Source organism: Schistocerca cancellata, chromosome 3, assembly GCF_023864275.1.
Source record: "Schistocerca cancellata isolate TAMUIC-IGC-003103 chromosome 3, iqSchCanc2.1, whole genome shotgun sequence".
In the NCBI taxonomy this organism is placed as follows: domain Eukaryota; kingdom Metazoa; phylum Arthropoda; class Insecta; order Orthoptera; family Acrididae; genus Schistocerca; species Schistocerca cancellata.
In genome coordinates, this window is record NC_064628.1 from 480337469 (window position 1) to 480355682 (window position 18214).

At 45.0% G+C, this 18214-nt stretch overlaps 1 protein-coding gene across 1 annotated transcript in view; it reads right to left on the reverse strand.

Moving 5' to 3' along the window:
• The window catches only part of LOC126176372 (protein glass-like), a 109609-nt gene extending 100190 nt beyond the window's left edge, over positions 1-9419 (reverse strand). Inside the window, exon 1 of the mRNA XM_049923528.1 lies at positions 9351-9419. Within this exon, the coding sequence (XP_049779485.1) occupies positions 9351-9419 (69 nt within the window). The remainder of the gene's footprint in view (positions 1-9350) is intronic.
• Between the last annotated feature and the right edge of the window lie 8795 nt (positions 9420-18214).

Genomic DNA, 18214 nt, shown 5'->3' on the forward strand with positions numbered 1-18214 from the left:
CATATGTTGTGTTCAAACATTATGAATTACCTCGAAGAGAACGGTCTATTGGAAATGGAAATGAGCGTTTGGCGTCATTGGCCGGGAGGCCCCTTGCGGGGCAGGTACGGCCGCCTTGGCGCAGGTCTTATTACATTCGACGCCACATTGGGCGACCTGCGCGTCGGATGGGGATGAAATGATAGTTAACACAGCACAACACCCAGTCCCTGAGCGGAGAAAATCTCCGACCCAGCCGGGAATCAACTCGGGCCCGTAGGACGGCAATCCGTCCCGCTGACCACTCAGCTATCGGGGCGGATAACGTTCTATTGACTCACAGTCAACATGGATTTCGAAAACTCCGTGCTTGTGAAACACAACTAGATCTTTACACACAGGAAGTGCTGAGTGCCACTGACAAGGGATTTCAAATTGATTCCGTATTTCTAGGTTTCCAGAAAACTTTTGACACTGTACAAGTGAAATTACGTGCTTATAGAATATTGTCACAGTTTGCAGTAACTGACCGAAAGTCATCGAGTAAAACAGAAGTGATTTCTGGGGTTCCCAAGGTAGTGTTATAGGCCCTCTGTTGTTTCTTATCTATATAAATGATTTAAGAGACAATCTGAGCAGCCGTCTTAGGTTGTTTGCAGATGATGCTGTCGTTTATCTCTAGTAAAGTCGTGAGATGGTCAAAACAAGTCGCAACACAATTTAGGCAAGATATCTGTATGGTGCGAAAATTGGTAATTGAGCCTAAATAAAGAAAAGTGTGAGGTCACCCACATGAGTGCTAAAAGGAATCCGTTAAACTTCGGTTACATGATAAATGATCAAATCTAAAGGCCGCAAATTCAGCTAAATACCTAGGAATTACAATTCAGAACAACTTAAATTGGAAAGAACACATAGAAAATGGGGAAGGCAAACCAAAGACTGCGTTTTATTGGCAGAACACTTAGAAAAATTAACAGATCTACTGAGGAGACTGCCTACACTACGCTTGTACGTCCTCTTTTAGAATACTGCTGCCCGGTGTGGAATCCTTACCAGAGAGCATTAACGGAGTACATCGAGAAAGTTCGAAGAAGAGCTGTACGTTTTGTACTATTGAGAAACAGAAAAGAGAGTGTCACGGACATGATACAGGATTTGGGTTGAACGTCATTAAAACATAGGCGTTTTTCGTTGCGGCGGAATCTTCTCACGAAATTTCAAGCACCAACTTTCTCCTCCAAACGAGAAAATATTTTGACGCTGATCTACATATGGAGAAACAAATATCATAATAAAATAAGGGAAACCAGAGCTCGCACGCAAAGATATAGGTGTTCGTTTTTTCCGTGCGCTGTTCGAGATTAGAAAAATAGAGAATTATTGTGAAACTAGTTCGATGAAGCCTTTGCCAGGCATTTAAGTGCGATTTGCGTAGTATCTATGTAGATTTAGATCTAGATAAGCACGTCGGAAACTTTTTTACATGAGTTGCCTGAGTACACATGACAGATCCGCCAATGCACTGCCGTTTTATATCTTGTGTACGCGATACTTCCGCCATCTGCATATGTGCGTATCGTTAACCCATGACTCTGTTCACCTCGGTGTGTTGTAGGTGCGCAAAACAACTACGTACGAAATTTTTGAGGCAACTGCGAGAGGCGAACTGAACGAGACATTACACAGACACCTCCGGACTTAATCGGATTTTGCTCTTGCCGTCCTTTACGAATAACAGCACAGTCCATCAGTTTCATGGTGGACTAAGCGGAATGCGGGTAAGGAAGAACATAGAATGGAACCTGGGTTATTAGAGGTCGGTTCCACTCCTGCGTCGAGTGCAGTAAACTTTTCACACCTGATGATCGACATAGAAAAGTATGCACGACGGCCATCTACCGATGTAATCTTAAAGACGCATTCCCATGGGTTCAGCAAGGATGAGGGTGAGTTATCTTTTTGGCCGGTATCATGCACGGATGTCGGACTTCTCATCGCTACTGAGGATAATTTGAGGAGTGTGCTGTAATGTTATTGCATTCTTCAAATTTCTTCCGTGCTCTACAGTCAATATTTGGATGGTGAATTCGTCATTCTAGAAAACAATACACCAGAAACCGGGACCACCTGATGTACACCTCCTCCTAGTTGCAGGAATCAAACGAACGGAGCGGAATGGGGTATATATTGCCATGAACCCGACTAATCATTCTTGGGCTAGCTGATATTTGTCACATACAATAGACGAACGCAGGAGGCGGGGAGTGGCAGGGAGAGGGGGGGGGGGAGGTATAGGGGAGGTAGTACACTTGAGCCACAATACTGTTTCCAGCATGCCAAAGGAGACCCAATCGTGACAAGAGTGCGTCGTGATACAGGATATTAATCAGCACCTGCTTGTGTTTTCCAAGATATGTAGAGATGCACAATTCTCAAACGATTGCCGTTATTTCACAGTAAAATTTCTCCTTTTGTTTCCGTAAGGCTTATTCTTTTACTCTCTGCTCTACTTCAATCTACGCCAGTACATGTCCTCAAATATACAGGTGGTGTAAAATCATTTCCAGATTAGTTACTTTCGCAAAGGCACAATCCTCGTCGAAAAATAGTCACGAGGCAGTATTGTACGTCAATAATTCGTTAGCACTGCGAGAAACTCCATTTGTTTCTTGTCATACTTCCTGTATAGGCAGCTACAGTCTCGTCACAGCGAGGGCCAAAGAAGAGTCAATATGCCTCACGGTGTGAACTTGTAGGATACCAGAGTCAGTAATCAATTGTCAGTGTTACTTCTAACTGAACACTATACACAGTCTCTTCTTTAGAATAAAACAGTCTCGGTTACAAAATTGTATTTGTTAATAACAACTACTCATTTCGCCCTTGTAAGGCATCATCAGATAATCTGGGGACACTAGAAGAAAGCGGTAAACAGAAAGAGACATGAAAAATGTAGAACTACCACCCGGAGCTGCTGCAAACATACTTCCCTCAGGCCGGCCGATGTGGCCGTGTGGTTCTAGGCGCTTCAGTCTGGAACCGCGTGACCGCTACGGTCGCAGGTTCGAATCCTGCCTCGGGCATGGATGTGTGTGATGTCCTTAGGTTAGTTAGGTTTAAGTAGTTCTAAGTTCTAGGGGACTGATGACCTTAGAAGTTAAGTCCCATAGTGCTCAGAGCCACTTCCCTCGGCCACACACCGTCATGTGGCTTGCGGAGTATGGATGTAGATGTGGATGTAGTTGTATTTATACAACGATTTTCACTCGTCTGTCATGGTTCATAAAGGTATTCACAGCATTACGTTGACGAAGTATAAAATCGTTATCATCAGGTGATAAGACCATGAATAGTACACTGTTATCATGTCATAATAAACATTTCGTCGTCAATTTATAAAAACTGAGCTAAGGAGTGTACTCAATCATGTTAAACCGTAATCGGCGTTAATGCTGTAGTGTAACAGTCCAAGACCTTCCGACATTTGTGAGGCATACGACGCACAGGTTGTTTCTTCGGCCAAGTCATAAGACTCCCTTGCGCATTTACGGATGCTTTGCTAACGTTGCTGTATTTACGTTTATCTTGATACTATGAGCATTCTTGGATGCGCACAGATTCCTCTTGGACTATACACTTCCTGTGTGTGTTTAACAGTTATTAGTAAGTTTCCGTTAGTTCTTCAGAGTTTTGTAAGTGCAATGTGATTTGTTCCCTCTTTAATGTGATATCGCATATATTTTAATAATTTTTAAATTGTTGGCCTTAAGCAATGTAATTACTGTACTCTGTTACGTTTGAATCTTTGTGCCATCGAGCCCATTTCCTTTGTATTTGCACGCGTGGCTCTATGCTGTGAAGCCTGCTTTCCTACAAATAAGGTACTTAATTCTTCTAGTATTTTATCTATTGTAGAACAGCATTTCTCCTACCACCCACTATTAATCTTAGTTAATTTTACTTTCTACTTTTATTTTCAGTTTAGATCCCTTACGTATTTGAGAAGACAATTGAGTACTCCATACTGTATCATGACGCTTCTTATTCAGCGGCAATTGACGGACGAAGCTTGTCCTACCACGTTGTTATGTTAGTATGTGCGTGTGTTACTGTCCGTCGTATGCTTGGCTGGATGTCTCATTCTATTTTCTGTTTTGTCACATTAATTTTCTGTTCTCTTTTTTCCAGATAATGTGATAATGCCTTACAAGGGCGAAAAGCGTAATTGTTATTAATAAATACAGTTTTGATACCAAGAGTATTATATTCAAAAATATTCATACGCGGTTACTACATCAGACAACCAAAATAGAGTGAAACCAATACTATCTATACACAGTCATAAATTGTCCAGGACGTTCTGGAATGTAATACCAAGTCCTTCACTACACAGATTGTCCCACAAATTATATAGAGAGCCCTAAACTGAGTTTTTTGAGATAAAGGACTACTGGTAGGAAATGAATATTTACGTTCTCAACCTATACCCTTTAATAACTCACAGCAGCTGTTCAAAATGACGACCGCTAGTTTCAAATAAAGCGTTATAATGGTGCATAAAAATTCCTCACTCTTAAAAATACCCTACTGACTGCTCAGTTAGTTGCTCTCCAGTTCATGTTGGAGTTTCATATACTAACGATTTCAAGTAAACCAATAGGAAAGAATGCAGAGCAGCGATATCCGGCAATCGCGCTGGTCATGGGACAGGACCTCTCATTCTAGTCCAACAGTGAGAAATCCTTGGTCAACTTTCTTTCTCTTAAAAGAACCAGTTTTTCATAATTTTCCATGCGTGACGCGAAATTTCTTCCTAACTGAATGACACTTGTTTCGAATTTCCCTCATTTCACTCGTATAACTATTCAGCAACAACATCGTGCTAAATTAAACGGTAAATGCATGTCAGGAAATGCCTGTAAGGACTATTGCTTAATGGTTGACAATACGTGGTTAAATGTAAACAGTGATACGCTCGATCGAAGATCAGTCACTAGCGATTTTGTATGGTTTTTTAAGAAACCACTACCACCGTAGATGTAGAAGGTAGTTGTTTATTACCAGACAAAAGCAGTTTACAACCACACAGTGGTCATTCAAGAGCTCCTACTGCTCGCATTATTTATTTCAGGCCATTGGCTCCTCACCTCAAAATGATTTAGGATCATCAAGAGTCTGTACATATTTGACGCTGAAGATCTGGAACAGCAGGTATAAATACTCTCATCAGATCTCCGCATTACCACTCTTTGCAACCATCGCGATTTGTTCCCGTTTTTGGCAAAGATCTTCAGACGATCTATAATTGCAAATGTGTGTATGTATCACATCTGTTTGTTTACACTGAACAAAGACACTGAAGGTTAATTTATGGCAAGACCATGTAAACGTATACAGTCCCCAAGGAACAACGTAATGGACGCCACATGGGAGAAGTAGCGTCAATATCCAACACTACCAGATCTGTGCCTCATGTGTTTTTCATCTTTTTCTCTGAGTCATCAGTCTTCTGACTGCTTTCATGCGGACCGCCACGAATTCCTCAATTCCTCTCCTGTGCCAACCACTTCATCTCAGAGTAGCACTTGCAACCTACGTCTTCAGTTAGTTGCTCGTATATTCTAGTCACTGTCTTCCTCTACAGTCTTTGCCCTGTACAGCTCCCCTAGTACTATGGAAGTCATTCCCTGATGTCTTGAAAATTTGTGATAAGTCCCTATAGGACCAAACTGCTGAGGTCATCGGTCCCCAGGCTTACGCACTACTTAGACTAACTTAAACTAACTTACGCTAAGACCAACACACACACACACCCATACTCAGGGGGGACTCGAACCTCCGACGGGATCAGCCGCGCTAACCGTAGCAAGGTGCCTAAGACAACGCGGCTATCCAGCGCAGCCTGAGGCCTTAAAAGATGTCCTATCATATTGTCCCTTCTCCTTGTCAGTGTTTTCCACATAGTCCATCTAATTTTCAACATTCACCTGTAGCACCATAACCCAAATGCTTCGATTCTCTTGTGTTCCGGTATTCTTACAGTCCATGTTTCACTACCATACAATACTGTGCTCCGAACGTACATTCCCAGAAATTTCTTCCTCAACTTAAGGCCAATCTTTGATACTAGTAGAATTGTCTTCACCAAGAATGCTCTTTTTTCCCAGTACTCGTCTGTTTTTTATTTCCCCTTGCTCCGTCTGTCATTAGCTACTTTGCTGCCTAGCTAGTGGAATTCCTTAACTTCAAATACTTCGTGACTATCAATCCTGATTTTAAGTTTATTGTTGTTCTCATTTCTGTTACTTCTCACTACTTTCGCCTTTCTTTGATTTACTCTTAGTCTATTTCCTGTACTCATTAGAGTGTTCATTCCATTCAGCATATCATACAACTCTTCTTCACTCTCACTTAGAATTGCAATGTCATCTGCGAATCGTATCATAGACATCCTTTCATCTTGAATTTTAATTTCACACCTGAACCTTTCTTTTATTTTCGTCATTGCTTCTTCAGTGTATAGATTAAGCAGTAGGGGCGAAAGAGTACATCCCTGGCTTACACACTCTTTAATACGAGAACTTCATTCTTGGTCGTTCACTCTTATTATTCCCTCTTGACTCTTGTATATACCGTATATTATCCGTCTCTCCCTACAGCTTACCCCTAGTTTTCTCAGAATTTTGAACATCTTGCACCGTTTGACATTCTCGAACGCTGTTTCCAAGTCGACAGATCCTTCTGTCACATCAGACAAATCTTCCCCTCATAAAGGCCTGCAATGTACGCTTTCCACCTATCCGGCCTCTCCTCTATGTTTAGCACAGTACCCTCGTTGCACTCTTAATGTTAACACCATTGTTTTTAATGTCACCGGAGGTTATTTTGACTTTCCTATAGGCTGAGTCAGTCCTTCCAACAATCATTTCTTTTTCGATTTCTTCACTTTTTTCATGCAGACATTACGTCTTAGCTTCCCTGCACGCATTTATGTATTCCCAAATTTCCCTGAACATTTTTGTACTTCTTTCTTTCATCGATCAACTGAAGTATTTCTTCTGTCACTTACGCTTCCTTCGCAGCTACCTCCTTTGTACCTACACAATGTGATCAAAAGTATCCGGATACCCCCAAATACATACGTTTTTTATATTAGGTGCATTGTGCTGCCACCTACTGCCAGGTATTCCATGTCACCGAACTCAGTAGTCATTAGACATCTTGAGAGAGCAGAATGGGGCAATCCGCGGAACTCACGGACTTCGAACGTGGTCAGGTGATTGCGTGTCAGTTGTGTCATGCGTCCGTACGCGAGGTTTCCACACTCCTAAAATCCCTAGGTCCACTGTTTCCGATGTGGTAGTGAAGTGGAAACGTGAAAGGACACGTACAGCACACAAGCGTACAGGCCGACCTCGTCTGCTGACCGACAGAGACCGCCGACTGTTGAAGAGGGTGGTAATGTGTAATAGGAAGATATCTACCCAGATCATCACACAGGAATTCCAAAATGCATCAGGATCCACTGCAAGCACTATGATAGTTAGGCGGGAGGTGAGAAAACTTGGATTTCATGGTCGAGCGGCTGCTCATAAGCCACACATCACACCGTTAAATGCCAAAAGACGCCTCGCTTGGTGTAAGAAGCGTAAACATTGGACGATTGAACAGTGGAAGAACGTTGTGTGGAGTGATGACTCACGGTACACAATGTGGCAATCCGATGTCAGGCTGTGGATATGGCGAATGTCCAGTAAACATCATCTGCCAGAGAGTGTAGTGCCAACAGTAAAGCTCGGAGGTGGTGGTGTTATAGTGTGGTCGTGTTTTTCATGGAGGGGGCTTGCAACCCTTGTCGTTTTGCGTGGCACTGTCACAGCACAGGTCTACATTGATGTTTTAAGCACCTTCTTGCTTCCCACTGTTGAAGAGCAATTCGGGGATGGTGATTGCATCTTTCAACACGATCGAGCACCTGTTCATAATGCACGGCCTGTGGCGGAGTGGTTACACGTCAATAACATCCTTGTAATTGACGGGCCTGCACAGAGTCCTGAGCTGAATCCTATAGAACACCTTTGGCATGTTTTGGAACGCCGAGACGGCCGGTGTGGCCGAGCGGTTCTAGGCACTTCAGTCTGGAAGCGCGCCACCGCTACGGTCGCAGGTTCGAATCCTGCCTCGGGCATGGATGTGTGTGATGTCCTTAGGTTAGTTACGTTTAGGTAGTTCTAAGTTCTAGGGGACTGATAACCTCAGACGCTAAGTCCCATAGCGCTCAGAGCCATTTTTTGGAACGCCGACTTCGTGCCAGGCCTCAGCGACCAAAATCGATACCCTCCTCAACGCACCACTCCGTGAAGAAGGGGCTGCCATTTGCCAAGGAACCTTCCATCACTTGATTGAACGTACGCCTGCGTGAGTGGAAGCTGCCATAAAGGCTAAGGATGGGCAAACACCAGAGTGAATTTCACCATTTCCGATGCCGGCCGCGGTGGTCTAGCGGTTCTGGCGCTGCAGTCCGGAACCGCGGGACTGCTACGGCCGCAGGTTCGAATCCTGCCTCGGGCATGGGTGTGTGTGGTGTCCTTAGGTTAGTTAGGTTTAAGTAGTTCTAAGTTCTAGGGGACTTATGACCTAAGATGTTGAGTCCCATAGTGCTCAGAGCCATTTGAACCATTTAGAACCATTTCCGATGGGGGGCGCCACGAACTTGTAAGTCATTGTCAGCCATGTGTCCGGATACCTTTGATCACATAGTGTATGTTTTTCTTCACAATTACTGTGATTGTACTTTTTAAAGATGTCCATTCTCTTCAACTGCACTGCCTACTGAACTGTTCCTTATTACAGTATCTATAGCCTTAGAGAACTTCAAGCGTATCTCGTCATCCCTTAGTACTTCCGTTTCCCGCTTCTTTGCGTATTGATTCTTCCTGACTAATCTCTTAAACTTCAATCTACTCTCTGCTTTGTGATCTGAGCCTATATCTGCTCCTGGGTACGGCTTACTCTCCAGTATTTGATTACGGTGTTACTGTCTGACTATGATGGAATCTAGCTGAAATTTGCCCGTATCATCCGGTGTTTTCCATGTATACCTCCTCCTCTTGTGATTCTTGAACAGAGTATTCGGTATTACTAGCTGAAATTTATTACAGAACTTAATTAGTCTTTTTTCTCTCTCATTCCTTTTCCCAATCCCATATTCTCCTGTAACGTTTTCTTCTACTCCTTCTCCTACAACTGCATTCCAGCCCTTTGTTAGATTTTCAACTCCCTTTACGTACTGTATTACCCTTTCAATATCCTTATATACTTTCTCTATCTCTTCATCTTCAGCTTGCGACGTCGGTATGTATACTCACATATGTAGCATTAACAGCGATGTCTTTAGCCAGGTAGTTACCAACCACGGCCATTTCACAATCACCCATCGCAAGAATGGTTCAGTAACACTAACCAAACTGCAGTGGATGTTTACCTGAAGCTACCAACAAGTGTACAATGTACGTAAAAGATCACCCATCGCACTAATGCTGCTGGGGATACACCACCTATATCAGGCTCATAAAGTAACACGTTAGCATGGATCCTGGCTGTTAACGAAACGTTTAATATGACCAACACCTACGCTCAACGCACACGGTGCGTGGCAGCACTAGCAGTGCTGGGTATCTAAAGCGTGTCCGGGAAAAACAGTGCAATCGTTGTCGTAATGCGGAAACAGAGCGATTTATCTGACGTCTAAAAGGGAACAATCATTGGTGTTCGAGCCAGAGGTGGAAGTATTTCCGAAATAACTCAGTTTTTGATTTGTTCTTGTATCGCCATGGTTAAAACTGGCGCCATCGAAAGTCGGCACTCATGCAACTGTGGTGAACCACGAGTCATAGATGACGGGGGTGAACAGCGGCTGAGGTTATACGTACAGGCGAGCAGATGTGCAACTGTTGAGCAACTAAACGCGCAGATCAACCGAGGGGCTGCTAACAGTGTCTCGTCAACGGCCATTCAGGAACGTTGCTGCGTTTGGGTCTCTGCAGCAGGCTCCTGGTTTATGCACCTATGCTTACTGCTGTTCATCATCGACGAAGGCTGGAATTTGCACGCCAGTACCGCAACCGTGCTCCATCTGAGAGATAACCATTGAGTGTACGGCGTGAAAAGTCTAAAAGCAAACACCCTGCGACCATCCCGGCTGGAGGAGGGAGCGTTATGGTCTGGGAAATGTTGCTGTGTGGCATTCCTTGGTTGATCTCGCCATTCTGAAAGGCACAACGGATCGACACAAGTATACTTCTATTTTTGAGGACCATGTCTACATCTGCATCCAGTTTTTTTCTCCTTGGCACGATGGCACCTACCAGCAGGACGATGCAACGAGTCACACAGTTCACAGTGTACGTGCATGGTTCAAAGAGAATCGGGATGGGTTTGCTTTATTCCCCGGGGCACCAAATTCTCCGGATTTAAGCCCAATCGAGAATCTCTAGGACTACCTCGATGTTGTTGTTTGCGCCATGGATCCTCAACTGAGAAACCTAGCGCGGCTTGCCATTGCACTGGAGTCGGCATGGTTCCACATCCCTGACGGTACCTCCCAAAACCTCACTGACTCTCTACCTGCACGTGTCGCAGCAGTCCACGCTGCAAAATGTTGTTATTCAGGCTTTTCACAGGTGACAACATTAATGTGACTGGACGACGTATAGCGTGGATTTTTACACAGTTTGAGCCTAATCAAAAATAATGTACAGTATTGCGTGCTTCTATTAGAGACCGTGCAGCATCACAACACCTACGTATGCAGCTACTGAAACAGAACATACCACTACAGCTTAAGAGGACTCTCAAAGTATCTTCGTATTGGGGTAGTCTTACGTATCGGATTCTGCAGTCTTTCGTCTTATACTATGAAAACATTGTAGAAAAAAAAAATTGCGGAAATTTTCAGTGTCTGTAACCTCCCAATTTGCATGTGTTCATAACAACTAAATACAACATCTGTACATAGTTCTTGTTCGTCTTTTGCTTCTCAACAGAGAGATCAGATAGTCATAGATTTGCCGATCAGACAGGCCTTACGCCGAAGCTATTTTCGATTATTTATTGAAAGTAGATATTGAATCGTGATGCTAATACTCAAATTCTCTCGCGCTTATTTCTCAAATACGTTTCACACGCTGTAACAGCTCACAGTTCTCCAAGTATGATTAGTGCGATGTTGTAATGATACTGTAACGCAATGGGCATCGTAGCTCTCCGACTTTCAGTTGAAAAACAATGACATTGTCACATTTCATCTGGCATGCTATTTGGCAAGACTGGCTGTCATAAAAATTTATTATGCAACAACCAAAACCAGTGCCATCATTTAGACGTACAAGGCTGTCTCTGCCAAGCTACCATGACTTTCTAAAGACTACTGTATGCAGCGATTCAGTCATTGTTTATACACTCCTGGAAATGGAAAAAAGAACATATTGACACCGGTGTGTCAGACCCACCATACTTGCTCCGGACACTGCGAGAGAGCTGTACAAGCAATGATCACACGCACGGCACAGCGGACACACCACGAACCGCGGTGTTGGCCGTCGAATGGCGCTAGCTGCGCAGCATTTGTGCACCGCCGCCGTCAGTGTCAGCCAGTTTGCCGTGGCATACGGAGCTCCATCGCAGTCTTTAACACTGTTGGCATGCCGCGACAGCGTGGACGTGAACCGTATGTGCAGTTGACGGACTTTGAGCGAGGGCGTATAGTGGGCATGCGGGAGACCGGGTGGACGTACCGCCGAATTGCTCAACACGTGGGGCGTGAGGTCTCCACATTACATCGATGTTGTCGCCAGTGGTCGGCGGAAGGTGCACGTGCCCGTCGACCTGGGACCGGACCGCAGCGACGCACGGATGCACGCCAAGACCGTAGGATCCTACGCAGTGCCGTAGGGGACCGCACCGCCACTTCTCAGCAAATTAGGGACACTGTTGCTCCTGGGGTATCGGCGAGGACCATTCGCAACCGTCTCCATGAAGCTGGGCTACGGTCCCGCACACCGTTAGGCCGTCTTCCGCTCACGCCCCAACATCGTGCAGCCCGCCTCCAGTGGTGTCGCGACAGGCGTGAATGGAGGGACGAATGGAGACGTGTCGTCTTCAGCGATGAGAGTCGCTTCTGCCTTGGTGCCAATGATGGTCGTATGCGTGTTTGGCGCCGTGCAGGTGAGCGCCACAATCAGGACTGCATACGACCGAGGCACACAGGGCCAACACCCGGCATCATGGTGTGGGGAGCGATCTCCTACACTGGCCGTACACCACTGGTGATCGTCGAGGGGACACTGAATAGTGCACGGTACATCCAAACCGTCATCGAACCCATCGTTCTACCATTCCTAGACCGGCAAGGGAACTTGCTGTTCGAACAGGACAATGCACGTCCGCATGTATCCCGTGCCACCCAACGTGCTCTAGAAGGTGTAAGTCAACTACCCTGGCCAGCAAGATCTCCGGATCTGTCCCCCATTGAGGATGTTTGAGACTGGACGAAGCGTCGTCTCACGCGGTCTGCACGTCCAGCACGAACGCTGGTCCAACTGAGGCGCCAGGTGGAAATGGCATGGCAAGCCGTTCCACAGGACTACATCCAGCATCTCTACGATCGTCTCCATGGGAGAATAGCAGCCTGCATTGCTGCGAAAGGTGGATATACACTGTACTAGTGCCGACGTTGTGCATGCTCTGTTGCCTGTGTCTATGTGCCTGTGGTTCTGTCAGTGTGATCATGTGATGTATCTGACCCCAGGAATGTGTCAATAAAGTTTCCCCTTCCTGGGACAATGAATTCACGGTGTTCTTATTTCAATTTCCAGGAGTGTAGTTGGGTACAAAGCAACATGAAATTTCTGGAAAAATATTGTTGAGCTTCGAGTAACACAAATCACGTAACTCATAACCATCGCACTTATTTCACTCCTCTAGTCCTGCAGATACACACATTCGAGAGTGCCTTCTGAAAAGGAACTAACATCATATTCCTAATGATGCGTGGAGCTTCATGACCCCGTAAATGTTACTGATGTTGGCCTGGAATGTGTGTACCTCACTCCGTACTTCAGACGTCTTGAGTTGTGCCTCGCCAAGTATCGCGATAGGCATCAAGAAACCCATTTTTGACATTACTAAATAACTTTACGTACACTGAAGTGACAAAAAATCATGGGATACCACCCAATATCGCGTCAGATCTCCTTGTACCCAGCGTATTGCAGCAACGCGACGTAGCATGGACTCAGCATGTCGTTGGAAGTCTCTTAGAGAAATATTGAGCCATGTTGCCTGTATAACCGTCCGTAATTGCGAAAGTATTGCCGGTGCAGGATTTTGCGCCTGAACTAATCTCTCGACTGTATCTCCCAAATGTTGGATGGGATTCATGGTGGGTGATCTGGGAGGCCAAAACATTCACTTAAATAGCCCAGAATGTTCTTCACACCAATCGCGAACAACTGCGGCCCCGTGACATGTCATCCATAAAAATTCCCTCGTTGATGGGGAACATGAAGTCCATGAATGGCTGCAAATGGTCTCCAAGTAGTAGAACATAACCATTTACAGTCAATGATCTGTTCATTTGGATCAGAAGAACCAGTCCATCCCTTGTAAATACTTGGGGTCTGCGTCACACTCGAGCCCTGCCAGCAAATACTAACTGAAGGTGGGACTCGCCTGGTCAGCCCACGGTTTTCCAATCGTGTAATGTCCAACCGGCGGCTACCACGGTCTGAGGGTGATCACAAATTAGACGAAGTTAAGGAATTCTGCTACCTCGGCAGCAAAATAACCCATGACGGATGCAGTAAGGAGGGCATAAAAACTAGACTAGCACGGGCAAAAAATGAATTTATGGTCTGCTAGTATCAAACATAGGCCTTAATTGAGGATGAAATTTCTGAGATTGACGTTTGGAACACAGCATTGTACAGCAGTAAGACATGGACTGTGGGAAAATCGGACCAGAAGAGAATAGAAGCATTTGATATGTGGTGCTACAGAAGATTACTAAAATTTAGGTAGACTGATAATGTAAGGAATGGGGAGGTGCCCATCAGATTTGGTGAGGAAAAGAATGTGTGGAAAACACTAACACGAAGAAGGATAATAGGACATCTGTTAAGAAATAAGGGAAGGACTTCCACCGCATTAGCAAATAATTGAGTAGATGTATTGTGAGTGCTACTCAGAGACACAAAGATTAGCACATGACAAGAATGCCTGGCGGGCCGTATCAAACAAGTCAGAAGACTGAAGCCTCAAAAAAAAAAGGTCCAATCAATATGGTCACAAACCCAGGAGCGGCGCTGCAGGCGATGTCATGCTGTTAGCAAAGGTAAGGCACTCACGTCGGTTGTCAGCTGCCATACTCCATTAATGTCAAATTACGCCGCACTGTCCTACCGGATAAGTTCCTCTTACGCCCCACATTGATTTCTGCAATTATTTCAAGAAGTGTTGCTAGTATATTAACACTGACGAAAATACGCAAACGCCGCTGCTCTCGGTCGTCAACTGAGGGCTACCTCTCAGTCACCTGCACAGTTAGTGTTATAGGAGAAAATCTGAAATCTACCGCCTCGGATCTTAAGGCACCGATAGATTTGTGGAAGTTGGTTCTCCATAAATAGAAAGTTACAAGAGTTTTCTGGATACGATAGGAAATGAAATACTATGGGTGCTTCGAAGTTCACGTGAATTTACCTACAACAGTTAGATAGACCGAAAACTCGGGGATGTGGTTCTATTGCACGAGGATGCCGTCCATGCCTCATATGGAAACAAATCGGTATTGAGCAAATCCTGAAAGGCCCAACTGGTCGTCTATAGATCAAGCTTGAGAAGGATTTTTTCGACTTGTACCCAGCCTTCTCCGTACAAATACAAATTTTTCTTTGTAGAAAATCCAGAAGAGAATAATTGTGGTGTACAAACTGCAATCGCTTGTCCCTGCTGACGGTATGACACGCATCTCTGCGCACGAATTTGTGACATGTAAGACCAGTTTTGTATAGACAAGTTTTGTGTAGACTGACTATTTTTTTCGTGAGCTCAACTTTTCAGATGGAGTAGTTTTTATGAGGTCCACTCAAGGAAAATGGCAGACTGTCAATGTTTTCCTGCAGCCATGACGATTTGCAGAGCTCATTCCTCTTCAGTGTAGTTGGTTGCGGCAGTGGTCACAGCCGAGCGGTTAATAGCATTACAGGTAATCTGACTTTACGTCACTCCTCGGCAGAGGAAATCAGCTTAACTGTCGGCGTGTGACGCCGTGGCTGCCACGAATAGAATGAGATAGCTGCACAACAGAGACGAACTAAAAGCTCAGCCCACGATCCATACCATTCTTATTTTTTAAATCATTATTTAGAGTGTTGTTACATTATGCGTCGTTTTTGCATTTGATAATAATTGGTTTTCCACTTTCCTGTAGCGCCTGTTGCCCCTAATAGCTTCTGACACATACAAAGATCTTTACAGTCTTTTATTTGTACAACACATTTGAAACAACTGCTACGTCCATCGTCGAATTAATTTGACCTGAGCAGTCTTACAAATACTTAACATATCTATCCTCTCTTCCGTTATTAGCCACTGACTCCTTTCTTCGTTTATTTTGTGGAACAGATCTTTATTTCGTACTTTACCTATTTTCTTTCCTCTAACAGGGTGCATTATGGAATAGATCTTTATTACGTAATTTACCTATTTTCTTTCCTATAACATTGTGCATCATCCCTTTCCCACTACCTTCAGTTTCTCCTTTTTCTGTTTTGCCATTTTCCACATTGACCTCCCTACACTGCTGTGTTAAAAATGTATTGTTTTCAACAGTTTTTTACTGCTTTTCTGCTAATGTTTTGACTGCTGTAGCTATCTTCAGTTGAAGAAAACTTTCCTTTCCTCACGTATGCCAGCCTTCTCATTGGGTTTCCGATACTATAACCACCTTAAGGATTTCTTCTATTATACTTTTCGTAGTCGTGATGTTAAGCAGGCTATTTTTGTTGGGCCTTTTGCATTCGATTTATTTATTCTCATTTTCTATTCATTTTTATCCTTAACCGTAATTCAGCGCTAAGCAGGATCTTTCTGTCAGTAGCAGTACTCCATCCTTTCATACGGAAGGGTTCTGTCCGCTGCGAAGCTTAGCATTTGTATAACTTCATCTTGCACTGTCTTTCCTGTCTTGATCTTCTTTCTTGCATAGCTGCCTAGAATTGCACTTCTCAAAATATCTTTCCTGAAAGTGAATTAATTATCCTTAATTTCTGTGCTTGTTTGTTTTTTTGTTCCTTCATTAAGTGATGAATACCGTTTTCTCCCAAGCTGATGGTGTCTGTATAATACGGTAGATTTTCAAAGCAAGGAAAACATAGAAAGCAGATCAGCAGAGGCAAAGAGGGCATTTCTGACCAGTATAAATTTTCCAGTATCGAACATCTGGCTTAATCTCAAGAAGAAATATCTGAGAATGTATGTTTGGAGTACCGTAAATCATGGACTGCGGAAAAACCGGAAAAGAATAGAATCGAGATGTGGTGCTACAGAAGGATGTGAAAATTAGGTGGACTGATAAGTAATGAGGAGATCCTCCGAAGAATCGGCGAAGAAGGGATCATATTGGAAAACACTGACAAGAAGAAAGGACAGGATGCTAGGACGAGTGTTGAGACATCAGGAAATAACGTCCATGGTACTAGTGGGTGCTGAAGGGAGGACAGAAATTAAAGCACATTCAAAAACATAAGAACGTTGGGTGTAAGTTCTTCTCTGAGATGAAGAGGCTAGCAACAGAGAGATATCCGTGGCGAACGGTCTCGATGTCAGAAGGTTGTTGAATCAAGGAAAAAAATTCAAAACCATGTAGCTCACAAATACCTCTAGCGCTTTTTTTTGTTTTTTAGTCTTCTGACTGGTTATATGAGGTGCGCAACGAATTCCTCTCCTGTGACAACCTTCCTTTCCTCTCCGATTCTGCGCAGCACCTCCTCATTCCTTACGTTATCAGCTCACCTAACTTCCAACGTTCGTCTGTTGCACCACATCTCAAAAGCTTCCATACTTTTCTTTTCCAGTTTTCCCACAGTCCGTGTTTCACTACCATACAATACTGTGCTTCCTCAAATGAAGGCCTATGTTTGATACTAGTAGACTTCTCTGGGCCGGGAATGCCCTTTTTGCCAGCACTAATTTGCTTTTGATGTCCACCTTGCTCCGTCCGTCATTCGTTATTTTGCTGTCTAGGAAGCAGAATTCCTTAACTTCATCTACACTCCTGGAAATGGAAAAAAGAACACATTGACACCGGTGTGTCAGACCCACCATACTTGCTCCGGACACTGCGAGAGGGCTGTACAAGCAATGATCACACGCAGGGCACAGCGGACACACCAGGAACCGCGGTGTTGGCCGTCGAATGGCGCTAGCTGCGCAGCATTTGTGCACCGCCGCCGTCAGTGTCAGCCAGTTTGCCGTGGCATACGGAGCTCCATCGCAGTCTTTAACACTGGTAGCATGCCGCGACAGCGTGGACGTGAACCGTATGTGCAGTTGACGGACTTTGAGCGAGGGCGTATAGTGGGCATGCGGGAGGCCGGGTGGACGTACCGCCGAATTGCTCAACACGTGGGGCGTGAGGTCTCCACAGTACATCGATGTTGTCGCCAGTGGTCGGCGGAAGGTGCACGTGCCCGTCGACCTGGGACCGGACCGCAGCGACGCACGGATGCACGCCAAGACCGTAGGATCCTACGCAGTGCCGTAGGGGACCGCACCGCCACTTCCCAGCAAATTAGGGACACTGTTGCTCCTGGAGTATCGGCGAGAACCATTCACAACCGTCTCCATGAAGCTGGGCTACGGTCCCGCACACCGTTAGGCCGTCTTCCGCTCACGCCCCAACATCGTGCAGCCCGCCTCCAGTGGTGTCGCGACAGGCGTGAATGGAGGGACGAATGGAGACGTGTCGTCTTCAGCGATGAGAGTCGCTTCTGCCTTGGTGCCAATGATGGTCGTATGCGTGTTTGGCGCCGTGCAGGTGAGCGCCACAATCAGGACTGCATACGACCGAGGCACACAGGGCCAACACCCGGCATCATGGTGTGGGGAGCGATCTCCTACACTGGCCGTACACCACTGGTGATCGTCGAGGGGACACTGAATAGTGCACGGT